At 39.2% G+C, this 26209-nt stretch overlaps 1 protein-coding gene across 1 annotated transcript; it reads right to left on the bottom strand.

The window, feature by feature from the left end:
- Window positions 1-324: 324 nt before the first annotated feature.
- Window positions 325-24539, bottom strand: LRRD1 (leucine rich repeats and death domain containing 1). The gene is made up of 6 exons (XM_025378115.1): window positions 24376-24539; window positions 19077-21076; window positions 14871-15069; window positions 6598-6759; window positions 1801-1918; window positions 325-515 (listed from the first exon to the last, which is right to left on the bottom strand). Exons 2-6 carry the CDS (start codon window positions 21000-21002, stop codon window positions 329-331), a joined length of 2592 nt encoding a protein of 863 aa, XP_025233900.1. The 5' UTR covers window positions 21003-21076; window positions 24376-24539; the 3' UTR covers window positions 325-328.
- Window positions 24540-26209: the final 1670 nt, after the last annotated feature.

The following is a 26209-nucleotide window of genomic DNA, read 5'->3' as shown; positions in this document are numbered from 1 at the left end:
AAGGAATTATTTTCAAATTCACGCCACTGCACTCCAGCCTGGCCAACAAGAGCAAAACTTCATCTCAGGGAAAAAAAAAAAAAAAAAGCAATTATTTTCAAATTCAACATCACCGTAGTAAGACAACAGAGCAAACACACAACACAGTGTCTGTAATATTTTATTATGATAACATTAGAGTGGTAGTTATAAGTTGTCATCATCTCTTAAGAATGCAAGAAAAGAGATGTAATTCTCTTGTATGATAAAGTGAAGTGAAATGGTTCAAAAACACAGTTTCAATTATAAGTGCATCAAAAGTTTTCAGTTTTTATTATTGATCCACTGGTTAGAATTTAATTGCACGTGTAAAAAGATTTAAAGCTGTTATTTTGTCCATAATTTCATATGCTCCTATCATAGTTAGTGCTCGAATTAGTTGATCTCTTAAAGCAGCAGCAGTTAGTGATAATTTGTTACTCTGTGTTTTCCATATAACAAGTGCTTGGTGGGCTCTCTCACTTAATGAAACAGTGCTGAAAAACATTATTAATAATATAATAGTTAAATATGTATTAATGTTTAATATATTAAAATTACTAATAATTATTTGAAATGTCAATTAAGAACCTTGCTTTAAACTCCTGTAATATTGTATATCTAGGTTTTCAAACCAATTTTACCAAAGTGAAGATGAAATTAATTGGTGAAGAGAATCCCTATAAAAATTTAGCATGGGCCGGGCACCATGGCTCACGCCTGTAATCCCAGCACTTTGGGAGGCCGAGGCGGGTGGATCACGAGGTCAGGAGATCGAGACCATCCTGGCTAACACGGTGAAACCCCGTCTCTACTAAAAATACAAAACAAAATTAGCCGGGCATGGTGACGGGCGCCTGTAGTCCCAGCTACATGGGAGGCTGAGGCAGAAGCATGGCGTGAACCCGGGGGGCGGAGCTTGCAGTGAGCAGAGATCGCGCCACTGCACTCCAGCCTGGGCGACAGAGCGAGATTACGTCTCAAAAAATAGCATGGAGCTGGGGACGTAGAAAGTGAATGTTAGCTCCAGACGATCCCTTGTTCCCTTATAGAAAATCAACAATTCAATTTACATTCAGTTCTCAAGACCTCAAAATCATAATTGTGGGTTATTTCTAATAAACCAGTATATTACTGCAACTATACTCTATGCCTTATGCCTTTTTTTTTTTTTTTTTTTTTTTGTGATGGAGTCTCACTATCTCCCAGGCTGGAGTGCAGTGGCGCCTCCCGGGTTCATGCCATTCTTCTGCCTCAGCCTCCCAAGTAGCTGGGACTACAGGCGCTCACCACCCCTAGCTAATTTTTTTGTATTTTTAGGAGAGACGGGTTTTCACCGTGTTAGCCAGGATGGTCTCGATCTCCTGACCTCATGACCCGCCTGCCTCAGCGTTCCAAAGTGCTGGGATTACAGGCGTGAGCCACCATGCCCCGTTACTATATGCTTTATAGCTTGATCTCACTTGATTCTCATGACAATTCTCTTACATGAGTATATCCATTTTACCAGTGAAGAAACCAAGTCATCAAGAAGTTAAAGGACTTGCCCAAGGTCACAAAACCAGTTGTAAGTAAAAGTCAAACAGTCTGTCCTCATAGCCCTTGTTCTTCATTATGTTATATAGCCTTCCAACATGGATCACAAACATGTAATACTAAAATCAGCTTTCTATAGCAAAGTAAAGATTGTGTTAATATGAATGTTTCAAAACCATTCAATATCAACATGATATACATCAGAATGAGAATAAATTTGTACTAAAAGCTGTCATTTATACATACCTCTTTGTAGGCATATCAGTTTCTGAGTTTGCCAGGTTTAGTTTTTGACATAAAAATTCAAAATTGGTTTCAGTGATGTTGTTGGCAACTATCTTGAATATCTTCTCTAAGATTTTCTCTATGTTTGAAGATAAAAGAAAACGTGTATCTTTTGAAAAAGATAATCTATTTTGAGTTCATATCTAGTTTTCTTATTTCTGTGCTTCTGTGAAATGTATATGTTAAGTAAAACTGAAAATGACAATGCTGGCCGGGCACAGTGGCTCATGCCTGTAATCCCAGCACTTTGGGAAGCCGAGGCAGGTGGATCACCTGAGGTCAAGAGTTCAAGACCAGCCTGGCCAACATGGCAAAACCCCATCTCTAATAAAAATATAAAAATTAGCCGGGCGTGGTGGTGTGTGCCTATAGTCCCAGCTACTCAGGAGGCTGAGGCAGGAGACTCACTTGAACCGGGAAGGCAGAGGTTGCAGTGAGCTGAGACCTCACCACTGTACTCCAGCCTGGGCAACAGAGCAAGACTCTGTCTCAAAAAAAAAAAAAAAAAAAAAAAAGAAGACAATGGCGGCCAGGCTTGGTGGCTCATGCCTGTAATCCCAGCACTTTGGGAGGCCAAGGCGGGTGGATCACCTGAGGTCACGAGTTCAAGATCAGCCTGACCAACATGGAGAAACCCCGTCTCTACTAAAAACACAAAAAATTAGCCGGGTGTGGTGGCGCATGCCTGTAATCCCAGCTACTCAGGAGGCTCAGGCAAGAGAATAGCTTGAACCCAGGAGGCAGAGGTTGCCGTGAGCCAAGATTGCGCCACTACACTCCAGCCTGGGCAACAAGAGCAAAACTCCGCCTCATGAAAAAAAAAAAAAATGACAATGACAATGCAGATCTAAAATATAAACTGAAATTTGAAACATTTGTTCCATTTTTTTCTAAAATCCAAAAAATCCAACACTTAAAATGGCCATTAAAAAGAATATTTATAAGCAACTTTTTATCTTTTTTTTTTGAGACAGAGTTTCACTCTTGTTGCCCAGGCTGGAGTGCAATGGTGTGATCTCGGCTCACCACAACCTCTGCCTCCGGGGTTCAAGTCATTCTCCTGCCTCAGCCTCTCGAGTAGCTGGGATGCGCCACCACACCCGGCTAATTTTTTGTATTTTTAATAGAGATGGGGTTTCTCATGTTTGTCACGCTGGTCTCAAACTCCTGACCTCAGGTGATCTGCCCGCCTCAGCCTCCCAAAGTGCTGGGATTACAGGTATGAGTCACCGCACCCGGCCTATTTATAAGCAACTTTAAAGTGATTTCCAAGCCGTTTATTTCTCCAGGATTTGAAATGCATTTGACTCCTTCCTTCAATTCTGGCTTTTTAATGTGTGTGGGAATGTTTTGTTTTGTTTTGTTTTGTTTTGTTTGGTAGAGAATATGGACAACAATTGTATGTGCTTCATCATGTACCAACTTGAGAAACTAAGTTCACATCTACTATAAATATGGTGTATATGTGCATATTTTATATTCAAGTCAATTATTTAATAAGTTGGCTGAACAATTAGTGATTTTAGTATTTTAAATTAAAACTTCCAGCTAATTTGAACAAGACCCATTTTTTCTGGTCAAAGGTACTGTGAGGTTTTCTTTTCTTTTTTTTAGACAGGGTCTCACTCTGTTACTCAGACTGGAGTGCAGTGGCATAATCACAGGTCACCACAACCTCGACCTCCCGGGCTCAAATGACTCACCCACTTCACCCCCACAAGTAGCTGGGACCACGGGTTGTGCCACCATGCCTGGCTAATTTATTATTTTTAATTTTTATTTATTTACTTATTTTGAGACAACGTCTGGCTCTGTCACCCAGGCTAGAGTACAGTGTCGGGATCTCGTCTCACTGCAACCTCTGCCTCCTGATTAGCTGGAACTACAGGCGCCTCCAGATTAGCAATTCTCCTGCCTCAGCCTCCTGAGTAGTTGGAACTACAGGCACGTACCACCATGTCCAGCTAATTTTTGTATTTTTAGTAGAGATGGGGTTTTGGCATGTTGGCCAGGCCAGTCTCAAACTCCTGGCCTCAAGTTCTCTGCTCACCTCAGTTTTTAAATTTTTTTGTAGAAACAGGGTCTCACTATACTTCATCTTAGCCAAAAGGCTGAGAAGCAATAGGGTCTCATTATATTGCCCAAGCTAGTCTCAAACTCCTGGGCTCAAGCAATCCTCCTGCCTTGGCCTCCCAAAGTCCTGGAACTACAGGTGTGAGCCACTACCTCCAGCCTGTGAGAATTTTTGGAACTCAAGATGTACCATCCACCATGATCAAATATGTTCTATTTTAAAAAGTTTTATATATACTCTCTCAGGCTATATTTCATGCTATGATATATATAAAATTCCAATCTTCTATGTAAAAGTTTAAGAAAAAAGTTCAGCCGGGCGCAGTGGCTCAGGCCTGTAATCCCAGCACTTTGGGAGGCCGAGGTGGGCAGATCACGAGGTCAGAAGATCGAGACCATCCTGGCCAACATGGTGAAACCCCATCTCTATTTACACAGCGCGAGACTCCGTCTCAAAAAAAAAAAAAAAAAAAAAAAAAATACAAAAAATTAGCCGGGCGTGGTGGCGGGCGCCTGTAGTCCCAGCTACCCGGGAGGCTAAGGCAGGAGAATGGCGTGAACCCGGGAGGCGGAGCTTGCAGTGAGCAGAGATGGGGCCACTGCACTCCAGCCTGGGCCACAGAGCAAGACTCCATCTCGAAAAAAAGAAAAAAAAAAAGAAAAATGCTCCATTTGTTAATTGCAGAATAAATACATTTCCCAAGCTGATTTCTCTTTGCCCTCATTGGATGCCAAGCCTGCAATATGAAGGCTCCTTGGGCGTAGGGAAAGGAGATAAATGGCTGAGATTCTAAACCTTTCTCTAAAGTAATGTACCTAACAGAAATACTTTATGGATCCTAGAAAACTCCTAAAATCTTTATTTTATAGAAATATAATTACCATAAAAGATCCTTTCTTTTTTTTAGACGGAGTCTCGCACTGTCGCCCCGGCTGGAGTGCAGTGGTGCGATCTCGGCTCACTGCAACCTCTGCCTCCCGGGTTCAAACGATTCTCCTGCTTCAGCCTCCCGAGTAACTGGGATTGCAGGTGCCCACCACCACGCCCAGCTAATTTTTTGCATTTCTAGTAGAGATGGGATTTCACCATGTTGGCCAGGCTGCTCTCGAACTACTGACCTCGTGATTCACCCATCTTGGCCTCCCAAAGTGCTGGGATTACAGGCATGAGCCACCGCACCTGGCCAAAAGATCCCTTTTTATAGTAACAAGTAGGACAATCAACTTGCACAGTAAGTTAAAGAAGGCAGCTACTGTGGCTTTTAATTTTATATTTTAGGTTCCTTTATCAATAAAGCCCAAGTCTTGGAAAAGCTTCTAAATGATAGCCGTGTATATGGATGTATATTGTGACTTTAAGGACTAAGCAATTTTTTGTGACTATCTCACTATGAAATTACATTAGTACAAGCTCCCGATTATGTAGACAAGATACATGATAGAATGATCTGAGGGGACAGTTTTGGATATTCCATTTCCCCAAATCTGGATCATAACTGATTGTTCTCTTGCATTAAATTAGAGGACCAAAATCTGAATTCTTTCTGACTAGTGATGAAAAGTGGCAAATCAGAGTCCTATAGGGAAAAGCCTAACTGTTGGGAACCCAGCCCCAGGGAAAGAATTGGACAGTGAAGGTTCCCTCCCAGACACTTGAAACCAATCTTCATCTAGTCCCTTTTAAAGAAAATGGGCCTGTTCTCAGAAATAATCAGACACACAACAGAGAGCTCAAGGACAGATGGGATAAAGACTGTCAAAAGATTCATAGTGCGCCAAAGACTGAGTGCCATCTGTGGAATGGCTCCGTGGACTTCCCTCAAGGCCAAATGTATTTTATTTATTTATTTATTTATTTATTTATTTATTTATTTATCTATCTTAAAAATAGAGACAAGGCCACACTATGTGGCCCAGGCTGGTCTCGAACTTCTGAGCTCAAGTGATTCTCCTGCCTTGGCCTCCCAAAGTGTTCGGATTACAGGCGTGAGCCACCACACCCAACTCCAAATGTCTTTTAGAACAACTCCATTTGTTAGAACAGATTGAAACTGACAGATTTCTGTGTGGATTTTGAGTCTGGCCACAATCTCAATGAAACACCTATTGAAGGGCATTAAGGTCAATAGGGTAGGAAATGGCCCACCCCTCCTCCACTTGGATTTGTCTATTTTCAGTGCCTCAATTTGTATGGACCTGGACTAAATAATCTGAATTATCAAAACAAACTCCTAACCTTCAGAAAAGAAAGATGATCAATTTTTCATATCTCTGCCAGATTGAAAGCCTCCAATTAAAGCAAACCATCTTTTAATTCATATGAGATAGTGTCTTGTGGCTGGGTGTGGTGGCTTACACCTGTAATCCCAACACTGGGAGGCCAAGACAGGAGGATTGCTTGAGCTCAGGAGTTCAAGACTAGCTGGGGCAACATAGTGAGACCCGTCTCTACTAGAAGATTAAAAAATCAGCCAGGTGCAGTGATGCACACCTGCAGTCCCTGCTACTCAGGAAGCTGAGGTGGGAGGATCACTAGAGCCCAGGAGTCCGAGGCCACAGGGAATCGTGATCATGACACTATAGTCTAGCCTGGGTGTCAGAGTGAGACCCTGTCTCCAAAAAAATTAAATTAAAATAAAATAAAAGAGAAATGACTTCTTAGATAGTCAATCACTCACTACCTACCATCTCTTTCATCTGCTCTCTGTAGATAGCGTGCAATAGTGTACAACTGTTTTCCTTTACAGATTTCCATTGGAGGTCTCAGCAAAGGGTTGTCATCAAAATTTATCTCCTTCAGTGAAAAAAGATTGTAGATAGCACTAGGTAGAGTTGTCAGATTATTTCCTAGTAGAAAAAAATTAGAATTGAATTACATCTTTCTATAAAAGATAACTATGGAGACAAATAACATCTATTATGTCTTGCTGACAAAGTACCAGAGGACCCTCACAATGCAGCAGGTCATAAATTATTTCGGATGTCCACATGCTAAGAGCAAAAAAGAGTGTTTATAGAAAGACAGCTGTGGTTGCTTTCTCTCCTAGGGGTGGCAAATTGAGACAGAGACTATCCTCTTTTAATACAGCAAAGAACTTTATAGAGTGGATGTGATGGTAATTTTTAAACTAAACTGTTTATTTAGCATAATTTTAGATTCCTAGAAATGTTGCAGAGATTTTAGCAAGTTCTTCTGCATTCGTCATCTAGCTTTAGTTTCTCCTAATGTTATCTCACATTATCATATTACATTAGTTTAATCTAAGAAACCAGTATTGGTACATTACTACTAAATACACTTCAGATTTCTTTGGATTCATTAGTTTTTCCATCAGTGTCCTTTTTCTGTCTCAGGAAATCTCATTGCATTGCATACAGTTATATCTCATTAGTCGCCTCTGGTTTGTGATAGTTTCTCAATCTTCCCTTGTTTTTCATGACCTTGATAGTTTTAAGAAGTACTGGTTATGAATTTTGTAGAATGTACCATAACTTGAATTTGTCTGATATGTTCTCATTATTAGACTGGGGTTATGGGTTTTTGAAAAGAATACCACAGAGGTGAAGTACACTTATCACATTATATCAGAGATACCTCATATCCACATGACATCACTAATGATGTTAAATTTTATCTCTTGGATAACACAGTCTCTGCCAGCATTCTCCAAGATAATGTTATAATTTTTTTCCTTTCCATACTCTATTCTTTGGGAGTAAGTCACTAAATCTAGGCTACCCTCACGGGGGAGTGGGAATTAAACTCTCCTTCCTAAATGTAATTTTTTCAGTACCATCGTAATCCAATATAAACCTAACATAAAATGTAAAACTGGGGTGGGCACAGTGGTTCATGCCTGTAATCCCAGCACTTCAGGAGGCCAAGGTGGGTGGATCATCTGAGGTCAGGAGTTCGAGATCAGCCTGGCCAACATGGCAAAACCCCATCTCTACTAAAGATACAAAAATTAGCCGAGCATGGTGGTGGGCACCTGTAATCCCAGCTACTGGTTGCAGGGAGCCGAGATAGTGCCATTGCACTCCAGCCTGGGAGACAAGAGTGGAACTCCATCTCAAAAAAAAAAAAAAAAGACGTAAAACTGTCGTAAAAATGAATTTGTAATCATTTAGAGAGGCCTAAAATTTCCTTTATATTATTTATATATTTTATAATTATGTTATTTATAAACATAGATAAAGGAACCTGGTTCCTTTTAGTGAATAATCATATTTAGAAACCAAGATCTGGATACAGTGTTTCTGGGAGTGTATGTGTATAAAATATATTTATTATAAACCTAGAATTTTATATATGTATATATGCACACACATACATGTATAACATATATGTTATAAATCACAGCACATAGTCTTTAGGGTCTGGCTTCTTTCACTTAGCATTACAACAGCATCAGTGTTGTTGTGTGTATCAATAGTTTTTTTTTTCTTTTTAGTAATGAGAAGTATTCCATTATATAGATGTAAATAATTTATCCATTTAATACATAAAAGACATTTGAAGAGCTTCCAGTTTTGGCAATTACAAAGGAAGCTTCTCTATAAATTTGCAGTCAGTTTTTTGTTGAATACGTTTTAATTTCATGTAAAAGAGGAGTCAAAGTGAGATTGATGGTTTGTATGGTTAAGTGTGTGTATAACTATATAAGAAACTACCAAACTTTTCTAAAGGCTTGTACCATTTTGTATTTCTTTCATCAGTGTATCAGAGTTTCAGTTACTTGTATTTTGATAGCTTTTGGTATTACCAGATTTTAATTTTAACTATCCCTTTTTTTTTTTTCTTTGGGTGGAGTCTCACTCTGTCGCCCAAGCTGGAATGCAGTGGGATGATCTCGGCTCACTGCAACCTCCACCTCCCTGGTTCAAGCAATTCTTCTGCCTCAGTCTCCTGAGTAGCTGGGACTATAAGCACGTGCCACCACACGGGCTAATTTTTGTAGTTTTAATAGAGACAGGGTTTCACCATATTGGCCAGGCTGGTCTCAAACTCCTGACCCCATGATTTGCCCACCTGGGCCTCCCAAAGTGCTGGGATTACAGGCGTGAGCCACCGCGCCCAGACTAATTTTAACTATTCTAATAGCAATATTTCATTGTATAGTTAATTTGCATTTCTCTAATATGACTAATAAGCATAATATTTTGGTATGCTTCTTTTCTTCCTTTCTTTCTTTCTTTTCTATTTTGAGACAGAGTCTAGCTCTGTCACCCAGTCTGGAGTGTAGTGGTGTGATTTCAGCTCATTGCAGCTTCCGCCTCCAGGGTTCACACTATTCTTGTGCCTCAGCCTCCCAAGTAGCAGGGACCATAGGCGCAAGCCCCAAGCCCCAGCTAATTTTTGTATTTTTAGTAGCGATGGAGTTTCACTATGTTGGCCAGGCTGGTCTTGAACTACTGATCTCAAGTGATCTACCTGCCTCAGCCTCCCAAAGTGCTGGGATTATAGGCATGAGCCACCACGCCCAGACTCTTATGCTTATTTTTTATTCATATAGCTTCTTAGTAAATTATCTGTTCAAAATTTATACCAATTTTTATTAAGTGGTTTGACTTCTTAATTTTTGTTTTTAGGTTGTTTTTTTTTTTGTATTAAGCAAATGTTTTCTTCCAATCCATGACTTTGCTTTTCATTCTTTTAAAAAATGTCTGAGCCGGGCACAGTGGCTCATGCCTATAATCTCAGCACTTTGGGAGGCCGAGGCAGGTGGATAACTTGAGGTCAGGAATTCGAGACAAGTCTGGGCAACATAGTGAAACTCCATCTCTACTAAAAGTATACAAAAATTAGCCGGGCATGGTAGCAGGCGCCTGTAATCCCAGCTACTCAGGAGGCTGAGGCAGGAAACCCCAGAGGCAGAAGCTGCAGTGAGCCTACATTGCATCACTGCACTCCAGGCTGCGTGACACAGCAAGACTCTGTTGTTAAAAAAAAAAAAAAAAATTAAAAAATTAAAAAATTTAAAGAAGCCTTTAGTCTTGCTCTTGTCGTCCAAGCTGGAGTGCAGTGGCACCATCTTGGCTCACTGTAACCTCCACTTCCTGGGTTCAAGTGATTCTCCTGCTTCAGCCTCCCAAGTAGTTGGGATTACAGGCACCCGCCACCATGCCTGGCTAATTTTTTTGTACTTTTAGTAGAGAGGGGGTTTCCCCATGTTGGCCAGGCTGGTCTTGAACTCCTGACGTCAGGAGATCCGCCCGCCTCAGCTTTCCAAAGTGCTGGGATTACAGGCATGAGTTATCGTGCCTAGCTGAGAAGTTTCCAATTTTGATGAAAACCAACTTATCAATCATTTTCATTTGTGGATTGCAATTTCAGTGTTGTATATAAGAAATCCTTGCCAAGGTTTTGATTTTTTTTCCACCTTGTTTTTTTGAGACAGGGTCTGGCTTTGTCACCCAGGCTGGAGTGCAGTGGCACGATCTTGGCTCACTGCAGCCTCAGCCTCATGGGTTCAAGTGATCCTCACACCTCAGCCTCTCAAGTAGCTGGGACTACAGGAGTGCACCACCATACCCAGCTAATCTTTTCGTATTTTGTTTGTAGAGATGGGGTTTCCCCGTGTTGCCCAGGATGGTCCTAAACTCCTGAGTCTCAAGCAATCCTCACATCTCAGCCTCCCAAAGTTATGGGACTATAGGCATGAGCCATGACACCCAGCCTTTTAATATTTTTTCACCTTTTTTTTTTTTTTGCAAAATAATATTTTTCTATGTTCTTATCTAGAAGTTTTGTAGTTTTAGCTTTTACATTTAGGTCTGTGATTCATTGTGAGGTAATATTTTTATTTGGTGTGTAGGATCAAAATTATATTGCCGTTGTTTGTTTGTTTTTGTTTTATTTTGTTTTGTTTTGGCTTTTGGACATCCAGTTGATCCAGCAATATTTGTTGAAAATACTGTTCTTTCTCTGTTGGATGACAGTAGTTCCTCCTTATCCATGGGAGATACCTTCCAAGACCCCCCAGCTGATGCCTACAAACCTAATACAGTATCAAACATGATTGCTGTCAATCAGAACACATCTGTTCATGTCTTTCACCCACAAATTTAATGCCTTTTCCTTCTTAACTAAGCACTTATCATGCACTGTGGCTGTAATTTGTGTAGTTTGAGGTGCAATAGCAAAATTGGCACAAATTTCTTTTTCCGTCTTCACAATTTCATTGATAGAATATTTGTCCTTAGCGTACATCTTAGCGACTTCATCATATGATTCTTTTCCTTCCAAGTTGAGAACTTTCACCTTTTCACTTAAGAGAAGCACTTTAAGGCTTCTCTTTGGTGTATCCGAATTGCCAGCATCACTACTCTTGTGCTTTAGGGCCATTAATAAGTAAAATAAGGGTTACATGAACACAAGCACTGCGATACTGTGACAGTGGATCTGATAACTAAGACTGCTACTAAGTGACTGACAGGCAGGGAGCACATCCACTGAATGGATTCACATCCCAGGTAAGACAGTGTGAGATTTCATCACGCTACTCAGAAAAGTGCACCATTTTAAACTTATGAATTGTTTATTTCTGGAATTTCTCAGTTAATATTTTCAGACCACCGTTGACCATGAGTAAAACTATGGAAACTGAAACTGTGGATAAGGGGGAACTACCATGGCAAAAAATCAGTTGACCACATAGTGGGTATATCAGTCAGGGTTCTCTAGAGGGACAGGACTAATTATAAAAGGGAGTTTATTAAGGAGTATTGACTCACACAACCGGTTACGAGGTGAAGTCTGCCATCTGCAAGCTGAGGCACAAAGAAGCAAGTCCAAGTCCTGAAACCTCAAAAGTAGGGAAGCCGATAGTGCAGCCTTCAGTCTGTGGCCAAAGGCCCTAGAGCCCCTGGCAAACCAGGGGTGTAAGTCCAAGAGTGCAAAAGCTGAAGAACTTGGAGTCCAGTGTTTGAGGGCAGGAAGCATCCAGCATGGGAGAAAGATGGAGGCCAGAAGACATAGCCAGTCTAGTCCTTCCACGTTCTTCTGCCTGCTTCATTCTAGCAGAGCTGGCAGCTGATTGTGCCCACCCAGATTGAGGGTGGGTCTGTCTCGCCCAGTCCACTGACTCAGATGTTAATCTCCTTTGGGAACACCCTCACAGACACACCCAGGAACAATACTTTGCATCCTGCAATCCAATCAAGTTGACACTCAATGTTAACCATCATAGTGGATCTATTTCTAGACTCTCTATTCTGTCCCATTGATCCTTATGTCTGTTGTTTTGCCAATACTATCACTGTCTTCATGACTATAGTTTTACATAAGTCTTGAAATCAGGTTTGTGAATCATCCAACTTTGTTTTTCTTCTTCAAAATTGTTTCAGCTATTCTAGTTCCTTTGACTTTTTATATACATTTTATAATTACCTCATTGTTTTCTGAAACAAAAAACTTTGCTAGGATTTTTACTGGAATTGAGTTGAATTTAAAGATAAGTTTTGGGAAACTGACATATTAACAATATTGTCTTCCAATTTATGAACACTATTTATCTCTCTACTTATTTAGGTCTCATTTAGTTTTATCTATGTTACAGTTTTCACCATATAGATCTTATATGTAATTTGTTAGATTTATTTATGGTTTTGGTACAATTTTAAATTATACTTTTAAAGAAATCAATTTCCAATCATTTATTGCTAGTCTGTAGAAATATGATTGATTTTTGTTTATTAACTCTGTATATGGCAATCTTGCCAAACTTACTTGTTCTGTAGATCCTTTGGGATTTTTGACCTAGACAATGTGTCTCTATTATCAGAAATAGTTTTTTCTTCTTCCTTCCCAATCTGTTTACTTTTTATTTCTTTGTCTTGTGTTTTTGTGCTAGTTGGGACTTCCAGTTACAACATCAAAAAGAAGTGGTGAGAAAGGAGAACTTTACTTTAATCTTGATCATAGTGGAAAAGAAATTGTTTACCATGGCGTGTGATATTAGCTATAGGAGTTTTGCAGATGCACTTTTTCAGGTTGAGGAAATTCTCTTCTATTTCTAGCTTAGTGAGATTTTTTTGTTGTTGTTGTTTGTTTTTGAAAATCTTGAAAAGAAATTTTATTTTTTCATATGATATTTGCTTTTTTTTTTTTTTTTTTTGAGATGAGGTCTTGTTCTGTTGCCCAGGCTGGAACGCAGTGGCACAATCATAACTCACTGCAGCCTCAAACTCCCAGGCTCAAGCAATCCTCCTGCCTAAGTCTTCCAAATAGCTGGGATTATAGGCATGAACCACCACATCTGCTTGCTTTGCTTTTTATACTTACAGTGAGAAGTTCATATGGCTTTTCATAAGCCTGTTCAGATGGTGAATTACATGGATTAGTTTTTGAATATTGACTCAACCTTGTATTCCCAGGGTAAATCGCTCTTGGTCACAATATGATATCATTTTTTATATTGATGGATTTGATTTGCTTTAATTCATTAAGGAATTTTGCATCAATGTTCAAGCAGGATATTATTCTGTAAGTTTCCAAGTAATGTATTTGTTTTATTATAGTATTAGGATAATGCTGGCCTCGTAGAATGAACTGAGACATGTTTTAGCCTCAATTTTATGACAGAATTTTTTAAATTGTCATTATTTCCTCTTTCTCTCTTTCTCTCTCTCTCTCTCTCTCCTTCATTCTTTCAGATAGAGTCTCACTCTGTCACCCAGCCTAGAGTGCAGTGGCACAATCTCAGCTCACTGCAACCTCCACCTCCTGGGTCTAAGCGATTCTCCTGCCTCAGCCTCCTGAGTAGTTTTGATTTTGATTACAGGTGTGCCCCACCATACCTGACTAATTTTTTTTTTTTTTTAAGTAGAGACGGGGTTTCACCACATTGGCCAGGCTGGCATCAAACTCCTGACCTCAAGCGATCCGCCCGCCTCAGCCTCCCAAAGTGCTGGAATTACAGGCATGAGCCACCGTGCCCACCCTAACTTAGTGATTTCTTCTTGAAAATACTTGAAAGAATTCACCAGTGCACCTTTTTGAAATTTGCATTGTTTCTTCTATAAAATACTTGATAGAATTCACCAGTGAAGTTATCTGAGCTAGAAATTTTCTTTGTATGAGAGCTTCTAACCACAAATTCAATTACTCAAATAGATTTAGGGCTATCTGTTAGCCCACAATGATATCTACCTCCTGTTACTCACCCCCTTGTATAGTCCCTTCCCACATTATACCAAGGTTGGTCTGTGTGATCAATAGAATAGAGCAGAAGTGGTGTTATGTCACTTCCAAGATTAGGCTTTTAAAGACACTGCTGACTGGGCATGGTGGCTCACGCCTGTAATCCCAGCACTTTGGGAGGCTGAGGCTGGTGGATCACCTGAGCCTAGAGAGGTCAAGGCTACAGTGAGCCATGATCCTGCTACTGTGCTCCAGCTTGGGCAACAGAGTGAGACCTTGTCTCAAAATAAATATATATATATTTATACTTCAGAATATTTGCTTCAATGAATGTCAAATAATGAACCCGCCTACCTGTTTTGATCTGACTCCTACTTCATAGGCCTGGCTCCCAAGTCTTGCCATAGACATAGGTTCCATGCTCCTTATCCAAACAACAGAGATAGTTTTTTCTTCTTCCTTCCCAACAGAGAAGGAAATGCAGAAAATATGCTGACCTGAGGTTGTGTAGGTGTGTGTAGAGGAAGAGGTGAGGTTGGGTTCAGAAAGGGAAGAAATACTAAATGACTGGGTATAGGCAGAGAAGAGAGAAAAGAAATGAAAATATGTTCAGGCTCCTCTACTCTTTCAAGGCAGGAACTGGACCTTATACTTTGCTTTCATTTTCTGTACCTAGGACAGTCATTTCCTTCTAATGGTGACTTAATACATTATGTTGACTCTTTGCCATTCTGTATCTTGTCAACAAAATTTGCAACTCAGACATTAATACTCTACTTATTGATTATAATTACTGATTATGCTTGACACTCACCACTCAGGTTTAGTTGCTGGAGATCATTTAAAGATAGCAAAGATGGTGGAATATAACTTATTTGATTATTGTATGCATGCAAACTAACCAAATTTCTCAATTCTCCTATATTTCTTGGAATCTCTCTGATTGCATTATTTGAGATATCAAGTTCTTTAAGTTGAGTCATATTAGATAGCTCTCCTGGAAGTCTTGTTAACTGTAACAAAGATTAAAAAATTATACTTTTATAAATACATCTTTGCATGACTAAAACTTTTTCTAAAATCAAATGAAAGAGTTTTGTCTGTTTTTGTTTTTGTCTTAAAAAGGATATATTTTTATTATGTCACAAATTCTTTGTAACTGACTCCCCCTTCTGGCTAAAACCCACAAGATATTGTGCGACATCCAAGTACCTCCCCAATCTGACCAATGCTTCTAATTCAACCCTGTGGCTTGCTACCCACTTTGCTCACATTCCCATCACTCAGTGTTCATTGTCTCCTTATCCCTTTCCCCGCTCCCTAAATCTAACCGTGTTTTGACTTCTTTCCTGTCTTTTCCAACTACTCCATTCCACATTTGATCTCCTTATTCCTAGTCCTATCAACATTGCTTTTTTTTTTTTTTTTTTTTTTTTTTTTTTTTTTTTGAGATGGAGATCTCCATCTGTCACCAGGCTGGAGGGCAATGGCGTGATCTCAGCTCACTGCAACCTCCACCTCCCGGGTTCAAGCGATTCTCCTGCCTCAGCCTCTAGAGTACCTGGGATCACAGGTGCCCAGCACCACACCCGACTAATTTTTGTATTTTTAGTAGAATGGAGTTTTGCCATGTTGGCCAGGCTGATTTTGAACTCCTGACCTCAGGTGATCCTCCCACCTCGGCCTCCCAAAGTGCTGGGATTAAGGGCGTGAGCCACTTCGCCAGGCCCCATTGCTTTTTATTCATCTTTTGTGTGCTTTTTTTAGATTTTTAAAATGACATGATACACGTTTTATACTTTTTGTATGTGTTCCCAAGCACGAAATGCATTTTGACCAAATGTTTAATAATAGTTTGGCAATGTGACCTTAAATAAAAGTTTGGCAATGTGACCTTAAATAAAAATTCCTACTACAAAAAGTGTTGCAAAATTGCAGGAATTAAAATATTCTGTTAAGATGAAGAATACACATATTTAGAGAAAATAGGGCTTTTATGAGTGGCTTTTGAAATAAAGGATGTTCTATGAACAAAACAATTTTGAATGTGTAGGCACCTCTGAAATAACTAAACAACAAGGTACATTCTGGATGTTGTGCTATATGTTCTTCCAGGTATAAAGGAAGCATAAGAAATAGTTTCCAACTTCACAGAGATTAAAATTTACTTTAGGGAACAGAATATATCCATATGAAAAAATCAGGAAATGGAATGAAGCAATAGGTAATCCAATGCCAAAATAATACAATTAATAACTGATGAATAAAAGTTTAGAAAAGGTTCATTACTACAAATCAGATAACTAAAGTAAAGCTTCATGTAAAAAGTAGAACTTGAATAGCCTCTTAAGAATGAATAGGGGGCTGGGCTCGGTGGCTCACACCTGTAATCCCAGCACTTTGGGAGGCCAAGGCGGGTGGATCACAGGAATTCGAGACCAGCCTGGCCAACATGGTGAAACTCCGTCTCTACTAAAAATAGAAAAATTAGCTGGACGTGGAGGTGAGTGCCTGTAATCCCAGCTACTCAGGAGCCTGAGGCAGGAGAATCACTTGAACCCAGGAGGCAGAGGTTGCAGTAAGCTGAGATCACACCACTGTCCTCCAGCCTGAGTGACAGAATATCATGCATAGTCATGGCTAGTGAGAAGCTGACCAGTAAAGAAAGGTGATGCAAAGCAGAGGGAGATTTGTTTGGATAAGGAGCATGGAACCAGGCTATGGCAAGACTGGAGAGACGGGCCTGTGAAGTAGGAGTCAGATCCAAACAGGTAGGTGGGTTCATTATTTGACATTCAATGAAGGAAATATTCTTTAATTACCTTCTCAACATTTACTAGAGGTGGTGTCTGAGAGTTGTATGATGATAGGGTTCATATAGAAGGAAGGTTCCTGTTGGGCATCCTTCCTTTAGTAAAATAAAAGCCCTGTGATTAATCTGACTCTTCTTCAGTAAGTGACCATCTGCTATTACATAAGTTAATTATTTGGGCATTTCATTTCCACCCCAAGGGGGTTATCAATGATATTTTCAACTACATGGGATATTCTTTTTGACAGGAGTTCTTGTAAATCATTTTTTCCATTTGATGACCTTTGCAATGATGTTGCAAATATGTGGACTGTTGCCTTGGGCAGCCACTCACTTTGAGTAGGCAACAGATATGCAATTTGGATTCCTGACAGGCAAGTATGATACATGGAGAACAGTCCTCTGCAATGAAGTCTGACGGCTTTGATAAGGCTTCCTAAAAGGAAGAAACTCCTGGCATAAATCTATGCATGAAGTGAGTGATAACCAAGGACCAGGTTGTAGACAGTGACACTGGAAAATGAGGGAGACAATCCGACAGCTTTTTTAGAGGAAAAATGATACAATTTTGGTGTAAGATGAGGTATAACTGATGATGGAAAAGGAACAAGAATGATTTCATGAGTTTTAGCCTGGCAGGTTTAAAACAAAAACTGGCATCACAAACAGAAATGGAGAAGTTTTGAAAGGAGACGGAAGAAAAATGAGCTGACTTTGAAGTGATATTGAGTGTGTGACAACAAAAGAATAGAACATGTATAATTTCCAGGAAAAAAATGGGAACTATGGGACTACAGCACTGGTGTGAGATCAGCTTTAGTCATGTAGACTTTGGGATAATGTGCATGTAAGTGACAGCAGGTGTGGTGAGAAAGGAGTTAATAAAAAAGAGAGAGTTAGGGACATCATTGGAGATACCAACAGTTATCTTACAAGAGGAGAAAATGAGTGAGATGATATGAATCAGTCAATGAATTAACTGATTATTATATTGCAGAACTAAAAATTGTCTGTTAGTACAAAATCAACTTTTTAAATGCAAGGTGTATCATTATTCATTCCATCTGCTTAAGCAAGTATTCCCTGGAGTAGCTTTTCTGGAAATGTATTATATGATAGCTGTTATGTTAAAAATGGTCAAACAAGTTTGGGAAATATGGGAATATTTTGGGAAAATTAGTGCAAGACTCTTCAAAGCTTTTAATAGATCAGTATTCATTGTTATTCTTTAAGAGAAGAACCCAGTGCTTCTTAAAGCTATTTGATCACAGACACTGCTCCCCTCCTCCCTTTTTTTTTTTTTTTTTTTTTTGAGCAGACTCTCATGGAACTAGGGCTTTTAGGAGTAGACTTTGGGAAGTCCTGACTTAGATAACAGCTGTGTTCTTTTCATTTGTTTACTAAGATCTTCATATAAATCAGTAATGTTTTAGTTTTTAAAAAATTATTTCCATAAAAGTTACTCCTAGAGTTTCAGTAAGATAAAATGCTAAACTCTAAAAATGTTAATTCTTATTGATCTAGTAATTCTTCAGGGAAAATTTCCTAAGGAAATAGTCTAAAATATGAAAAAGGCTATATTTATGGAAAAATCATCACAGGATTATTATGAAGAAAATTATAACATCCATAAATGCATAACAAGAGGATTAGATCTATAAATCATGTACTGGTTATAACAATTTATTGGGAAGATGATTATATCAAAGAGAAATGCTTATTGGTTAAAAAAAGAAGAATTTAAAACTGAGTGTGTAGTCTTCTATAATTTCTTATAAAACCATATGCATAACGGGGAAAAAAGACTAAAAGTTGTGTCAGCGTATGCCAGTAGTTATAATACATGATATGCTTGTGGAATGATTTTTGTTTTAATTTTATCACTTTCCAAACTTTCAGTAATGTGTTTATATGACATTTACCACTTTAAAACTCCTTTTACAATTACACAGAAACAAAAAGGAATCTATAGAATTGTCAGCTTTCATTGCTTCATATTTCATTTTAATGAAATATTTTCCTGTACAGCTTTTGTGTTGTGAAGTGTATTTATAAGCCATATTTGGTGGGGAGGGGGAAGACTTTCATTTAAAAAATAAACAATCCCAGCTCAATTTAAAACACACATATGGTACACACAGATACACCACAGCTTAAATTCTGATCCTCTCCAGTCTCTCCTTCCCCACAAAGCCCACAGTCTCTTACCTTTCTCCCTTTTATCTGACTTATATTCAGCTGTTCCAGTGATTGAAGTTGGCACAGTTCAATAGGAAAATGTATAAATTGATTGCTTGAGAAGTTTAATTTCTGGATTCCTTTTAAATTACAGATGTCTGAAGAGATTTTCTGTAATTGGTTTTCTGAAAGATCAAGTACTCGCAAATTTTCTAAAGTACACAATTCTCTAGGGAAAGTTTCAAATTTATTACAGCATAAAATAAGTACATGGAGTGATATCATATTAGAAATAGATGCTGGAATTTTCTTTATTTGGTTTTTACCAAGATCCAGGTATTTAAGATTAATAAGAGAACAAAAGTGCTCAGAAAATATGAGGAGTTTGTTTTCACTCAATTCTAAATGAAGCAGTTGTTTACTGAAAGATATATCCGCAGGTATTTCTGAAATATAATTTCCATTAACACTCAAATAATAAAGAGAATCTAAAGCACACAGTCCCAACGGAAAATACATTATTTTGTTATAATTCAATTCAATTTTAATTATTTTTTGGCAGTTTTTTATTTCAATGGGAACACCTGCGATTATGTTTCCTGAAAATTCTAGACTGCATATATTATTAAGATGTGAGATACTGTCAGTTATTTTTACCATATTATTTCTGTTTACATGAAGTTTTCTTAAATTGTTAAGCTTATGGATGTTCTTAGGAAGTTCTGTTAATTTATTATCACTAAGAGTAAGGCATTCCAACATTGCACAGCAACATATTTTCTCTGGTATATTTTTCAATAAATTTTTATCAAGTATAAGAATCCTAAGTTCCCTGAAATTCTCAATTTGGTGTGAAATAACTTCCAATTTATTGTCGGCCAGTTGGAGTTCTTTTATTTTGAGTAACTGAAAAATTTCTACAGCCAGAAAGGTAAGCTTATTATGATCCAGTAAAAGTGTTTCTAAATTTTTAAGCTCCCTAATTTCTTTTGGCAAACTGCTGATCAGGTTTCCAGTAAGGTCTAGTGAAATTAACTTTGGAAGGAAGCACAGAGCTTTAGGAAATATTGTTAATTGATTATATTGCAAATTGAGAACCCGCAAGTATTTTAAACTAGGCAGAGTATCTGGTATATGCCTTAACTTATTTTTACCCAAACTTAAAATTTCCAAGTTTCCAAGACATTCTAAGTCAGAAGGAAAATTTTCAATGTAATTGTTATAAAAAAAGAGTTGTCTGATATTCCCAAGCTGAGATATTTCTTTAGGTATATGTGATATGTGGTTGTGACTGACGTTTAATATCCTTAAATTATGAAGTAACTGAATTTCAGATGGAAGTGATGATAATCCATTTTCTTGCAGGGATAGAATTTCAAGTCCTAGCAGATCACCTGAGTCTGCCCCTTGAAAAGTTTTGATTTGATTCTTGTCTAAATATAGATGTTTTACATATTTGATTTTTAAAATGTCCTTAGGAAATTCCTGTAAACCCTTGGCCTCAAGGTTAACTGTAAAGTTATCTTTACAAGTTGTTTCTAAGCCAAGATGTTTCTGATTTTCTTCAGAGACTTGTGGACTAACTTCTCCTACTGTTTCATGAGATAGGAAGTTAACCAAAGCCTGATATTCTGCAATCCTCCCAGTTAGTGATGATAAACTCTGTGAAGTTTCTGTTCTAGTGCTTGTTTCAGAAAATTGAAGATTTTTCTTTTGTTCTTCATTTCTCTTAGACTTGCTTCCAGAGGAAGATGTTGACTCTAATGTAATCTGTCTAGGATGTGTTTCATAAATCTGGTTAGAAGATTTCCCTTCCAGGTAATCAGAAGCTTCGTTTATCAAATTTGATGTTTCTTTAATAAAGCCAGGCTCCTTCACTGACTGTGATCTAGATTCTTTCCTAAATTGACTAATAGTATCCTCTAGCTCCTCTGACATACCCTCCTTTTCAGACATCTTATTTGCTGATATGTTTTATGCCAATACAAAATTGTAACTTGATTTTAATTTTCATGTTTTTTCCTTTGAATCTACAAAACAAACGTTGAAATTAAAAGAAAAGATGTAATAGAGATGTCAAAATTACAAATAAATCTTAATACAACTATTTTATTTTAAAAGAAATAATTTAATACAAATACAAATAATACATTTATAACAAACTAATTTTATGTATAATTCCTGGTTAAGGATGGTTTATTGATTGCATGTACTTATCACATGTTACTCTTGAAATCACTTTAAAATTACAGAAAGAAACAAAACAGATCAAAGAAAATGAGAAAAAAGCCACAAGGGAATGAGAGGATTCAGTAAATTTCATGGAAAACATAAAAGGGGGCCGGGCGCGGTGGCTCACACCTGTAATCCCAGCACTTTGGGAGGCTGAAGTGGGCGGATCACTTCAGGTCAGGAGTTGGAGACCAGCCTGGCCTACATGGCGAAACCCTGTCTCTTCTAAAAATACAAAAATTAGCTGGGCGTGGTAGTGGGTGTCTGTAATCCCAGCTACTGGGGAGGTTGAGGCAGGAGAATTGCTTGAACCTGGGAGGCAGAGGTTGCAGTGAGCCGAGACTGCACCATTGCACTCCAGCCTGGACAACAAGAGCAAAACTCTATCTCAAAATAAATAAATAAATAACATAACATAACATAAAAGGGAGAGCCAGTGGCCTACCATGCCACAGGTAAAGAGTACCATTCTCATTGTGAACACTGGATGTTTACATATGGTACTAGTGTCTTGCTGTAACAAATTCAGTGCATTATGACAATTTTCTTAGGGGTAGAAGTGAAACGTCTTAAGAAAGGGTACGCTTTCTGTAAGAGTAAACTAGACATTAAACAGTCCTTGCATGGATTGCAGCCTACCTGAGACTCCTGAGTGACTCCCGTGGTACCAGCACCAGCTGGGTAGCACCACTCCTCAGAAGTCTGGGTCCCAGCTCTGTAAGTCCCTCCTCCAAGCTTGCAGTTTCTAAAGACCCAGTATATTCCCTTTGTCCCTTCAGCCTTAGGGATGGTAACTACTTCCTATGTTTACTATCTCTGTGTTGCTGCAGTTCCATCTTCACCTTTTTAGTTCTCCAGTACTTGTCTAAGCAATTTCTTACATTAAATCCTGTCAAACTGGCATGGTTTGGGTATTCAGTATTTTTACTCTCCCAGAGAGTAGAAAAAGAGGGAACATTTTCCAACTTGTTTGATGAGGCTAGCACTAACCTCAATATCAACACCTAACAAGGACAATATGAAAAAGAAAATTACAGGCCACATTTACTCAAGAACAAAAATGTAAAAATTCTAAACATTAGGAAATTATTCTAAATATTATAAAGCCATCAATATATAAAAAGCATACTACTTCATGAGTCAGTTGCATTTGTCCTAGGAATGCAAGTTTGGATTTAACAATAGAAAACTAATGTAATTTGCCACATTAAGAGATTAAAGAAGAAAAACTCATGTAAACATTGCAATAGATGTAGAAGTACTTGATAAGTTGTAACATTTTTCATAATTTACAAAGTAGGAATAGATGGGAATTTATTTAATCTGCTAAAGGGTATCCATAAAAATCTGCAGTAAACATCATATCTAGTGGTAAAACACTGAAAACTTTTGAGATTGGAAGCTAGAAAAGGTTATGCTCATCATTACTTCTATTTAACATTGTACTGAGATAGTAATTAGCCAGTGGCATAAGGCAAAAAGAAAAGGTATACGGATTAAAAAGGAAGAAATAAAATGGTCATTAGTCACAGATAATATAATTATATATGTAGAAAATCCAAGCTAATCTACAAGTAAACTATTAGAATAAATAAGAATATTAAGTAATATTGCTAAATACAAAGTCAACATACACAGTCAATTTTCTTTTTTTCTTTTTTTTTTTGTGGGGACAGACAGTCTCACTCTGTCGCCAGGCTACAGTGCACTGGTGCTATCTTGGCTCACTGCAACCTCTGACTCCCTGGTTCAAGTAATTCTCCTGCCTCAGCCTCCCAAGTAGCTGGGACTACAGGTGCGTGCCACCACGCCCAGCTAATTTTTGCATTTTTAGTAGAGATGAGGTTTCACCATGTTGGCCAGGATGGTCTCGATCTCCTGACCTCGTGATCCACCCGCCTCAGACTCCCAAAGTGCTGGGATTACAGGCGTGAGCCTGTAAACTTTTTAGTTTTGGTAATTGCACTATGATTATGAAAAATGTTGATATTAGGGGAAGATAGATGAAGGGTAGAAAGGAACTTTCTTTACTAGTATTGCAATTTTTCTGTAAGTCTAAAATTATTTCAAAATAGAAAAATTTTTAAAGTGATCTGAGCTAAAATGTTCTAAAGTGTTTTTCATCTGGGGTAGTTAAGTTGTTATTCTGCTTGGCTGGGTGCGGTGGCTCACTCCTGTAATCCCAGCACTTTGGGAGGCCGAGGCGGGTGGATCACGCGGTCAGAAGATCCAGACCATCCTGGCTAACAGGGTTAAACCACGTCTCTACTAAAAATACAAAAAATTAACCGGGCGTGGTGGCGGGCGCCTGTAGTCCCAGCTACTCGGGAGGCTGAGGCAGGAGAATCGCTTCAACCCGGGCGTCGGAGGTTGCGGTGAGCCGAGATCACGCCATTGCACTCCAGCCTGGGCAGTAAGAGCAAAACTCTGTCTCAAAACAAAACAAAACAAAAAAACTATATGAAAAAGTCTTTCTCTCATTGTTTTCACAAGCACTAAGAGTCTCATTTTAAAACATGGCTGGGCGCGGTGATTCACGCCTGTAATCCCAGCACTTTGGGAAGACGAGGCGGGCAGATCACTTGAGGTCAGGAGTTCGAGACCAGCCTGGCCAACAGGGTGAAACCCCGTCTCTACTAAAAATACAAGAATTAGCCGGTCGTGGTGGCGCGCGCCTGTAATCCCAGCGACTCGGGAGGCTGAGACAGGAGAATCACTTGAACCCAGGAAGCAGAGATTGCCGTGAGCTGAGATTGCACCACTGCATTCCAGCCTGGGCAACAAGCGCAAAACTCCGTTGCAAAAATACATATATACATACATACATATATACAAATATTGCCAATTTGGTAGGCAAAAATATATGCAAATTCTGTTTTAACAAATATTAATAAAGTTGAACAATGACCCAATGTAATTTGTTACCTATCTGAAAGACAAGTACATTCAGGGAGTTACAGCACTTTTTCATGTCGTGCAGCATCAATAAATTGTTTTCCAAATGTAGAAAAAGAGACAGTACAGGCTAACGCAACGTGGGACAGCATGCAAAGCCATGAGAAGTGGGAAAATGGGAGAGAATCTGGGCGTGGCTTACAGGGCCACTGAAATAAGACAAACCCTCCGCTTCACCTGTGGCCTCCGCGGCGGCTGCGGCTCCTTTGCGGGACCGGTAGAGGGCGCGCGCGGTTGAGTCCAGCAATTGCGAGGACCTCAGCGGCCCGGCACTGATGCCTCTCCGGACCGTGGCTCCTCTTTCCCAGGCCGAAAGCCCTCCGCTCCGCTGCGACCCGGCTCGGCCGCACCCACTGCGCGTTTGTGAGCTGGCCATCGGTCACACTGGGATACTCGAGGAGGCGGCGCGGGGCCTCCATTCAATTCCCTAAGAGGGACCCGCGCTGGCCGCTGCAGGCGGGTGGAGAACGCGCGTGTGAGTCTTTGGCTTTCGTACCGGAATCTCCCTGGGAGATTTTACAAGCCCCTCCAATGTTCTGATTGAATTGGTCTGGGGGTCGGTCCGGGCATCTAACGAGCAGCCGGGATGGAGAATTACGTCTGGATTCTGGTCCTCAGAAGTTCACTCACGTTAATCAACCCGCGTCCATTTTCGTGGGATTGTCTTGCTCCGAGGCCCTTCCACTGAGCTTTATTTTCCTGCCTGATTTAGGGGTCTGCTAACAGGATAAACAGCGGACCATACAGGCACGGTAAAAATGGCATTTGGTGACGTGGAGGACCCAGCTTGCCACCATTGAGGCAGCTCTCCTCAGGTTCTTTTGTCTTGGTTATCCCCGAGCTATCTTCAGGAACCGACGGGCTACCCCACCCCACGCCCGGAATGAAGGCCAGTAACAGGAGGCCAGGAATAATCAAGCACGCTCTCATTGCAAGGAGGTGACGATTGTGCCCGTTTAAAAGGGATGCCTGAGACCATGAGGATTTGGAGTTTTGGAGGCGGATCTGCCTTTGGGGAGTGAGCGTAGGGCCCTAAGAGGTGGTTGTGCTTTGAGACAGTTCCCGGGGTGATGTGTCCCATCATCCAAACATTGCAGCATAAGTCAAAGTTACAGAAAGACTCGTTTACTTCCAGCTTTAACATTACCAAAATATGGTATTTGTCAAAAAAATGTAGTATCTGTATAATTTGAGAATGTAATTGAAGAACCCGATATAGAGCTTTTAGAAAGGGGAAATAGAAAACTTAAAAAGAATCTTGCTTGGTTTATTAGTACCAACATCTAAAATATAACAAAATTGAATAAACCAATGAGTTTTATACTATGATTGAAATAAAATGCCACTATGTTCTTAAGAGTGCTAGTTTAACAGGAAATCTCCAAAGCATTATTATCCAGACTCATCTCAAAGGTTCACTTTTCATTTGCATGAGCCCTTGCTATTTGGAGGGTAGGAGGGTGCACCTCGTTCTGGTGGCTGCCACCTTGATGAGGAGACACTCCTTGTTAACAGGATGGTTAGCCCACGGCTTTTCCCAGCCCCATTTTCCACAACCAGTAAATTGTTTTAGTTTATGGACCTCAGCTGCAGTTGCAATCATCATCAAATTCCAATTTTGAATTTAAAGGTGAATAATGAATGCAATGAACTTTCTAGAATTTATGAAGGGCAGTGATGTTCCTTTTTATCTAATACTTTTACATGTGTAGCCTTTCAGCATGCTATTTTGTGGACTGAATTTACAAATTGTCATTTGTTTAATGAACTGTAAATATAACATGATGACTAATTGAAAACACATACAATTTGCTGGTATTCCAGAAGTCTATGGATTTTGTTGTTTTGTTTATATAAAAGGCATTAAAAGCAGCTGCTTAGTATACTTACCTTCTTTACTCCGCATAGGGTAGAGGTGAAAAAACCTTCTTAAGCTTAATTTGGCAATTTATGTAACCTTTTGTTTTTGGAATACA

Source organism: Theropithecus gelada, chromosome 3 (genome assembly GCF_003255815.1).
Source record: "Theropithecus gelada isolate Dixy chromosome 3, Tgel_1.0, whole genome shotgun sequence".
NCBI lineage: Eukaryota > Metazoa > Chordata > Mammalia > Primates > Cercopithecidae > Theropithecus > Theropithecus gelada.
Note: the sequence above shows the minus strand (reverse complement) of the source record. Positions and strands in the feature narration are given on the sequence as shown.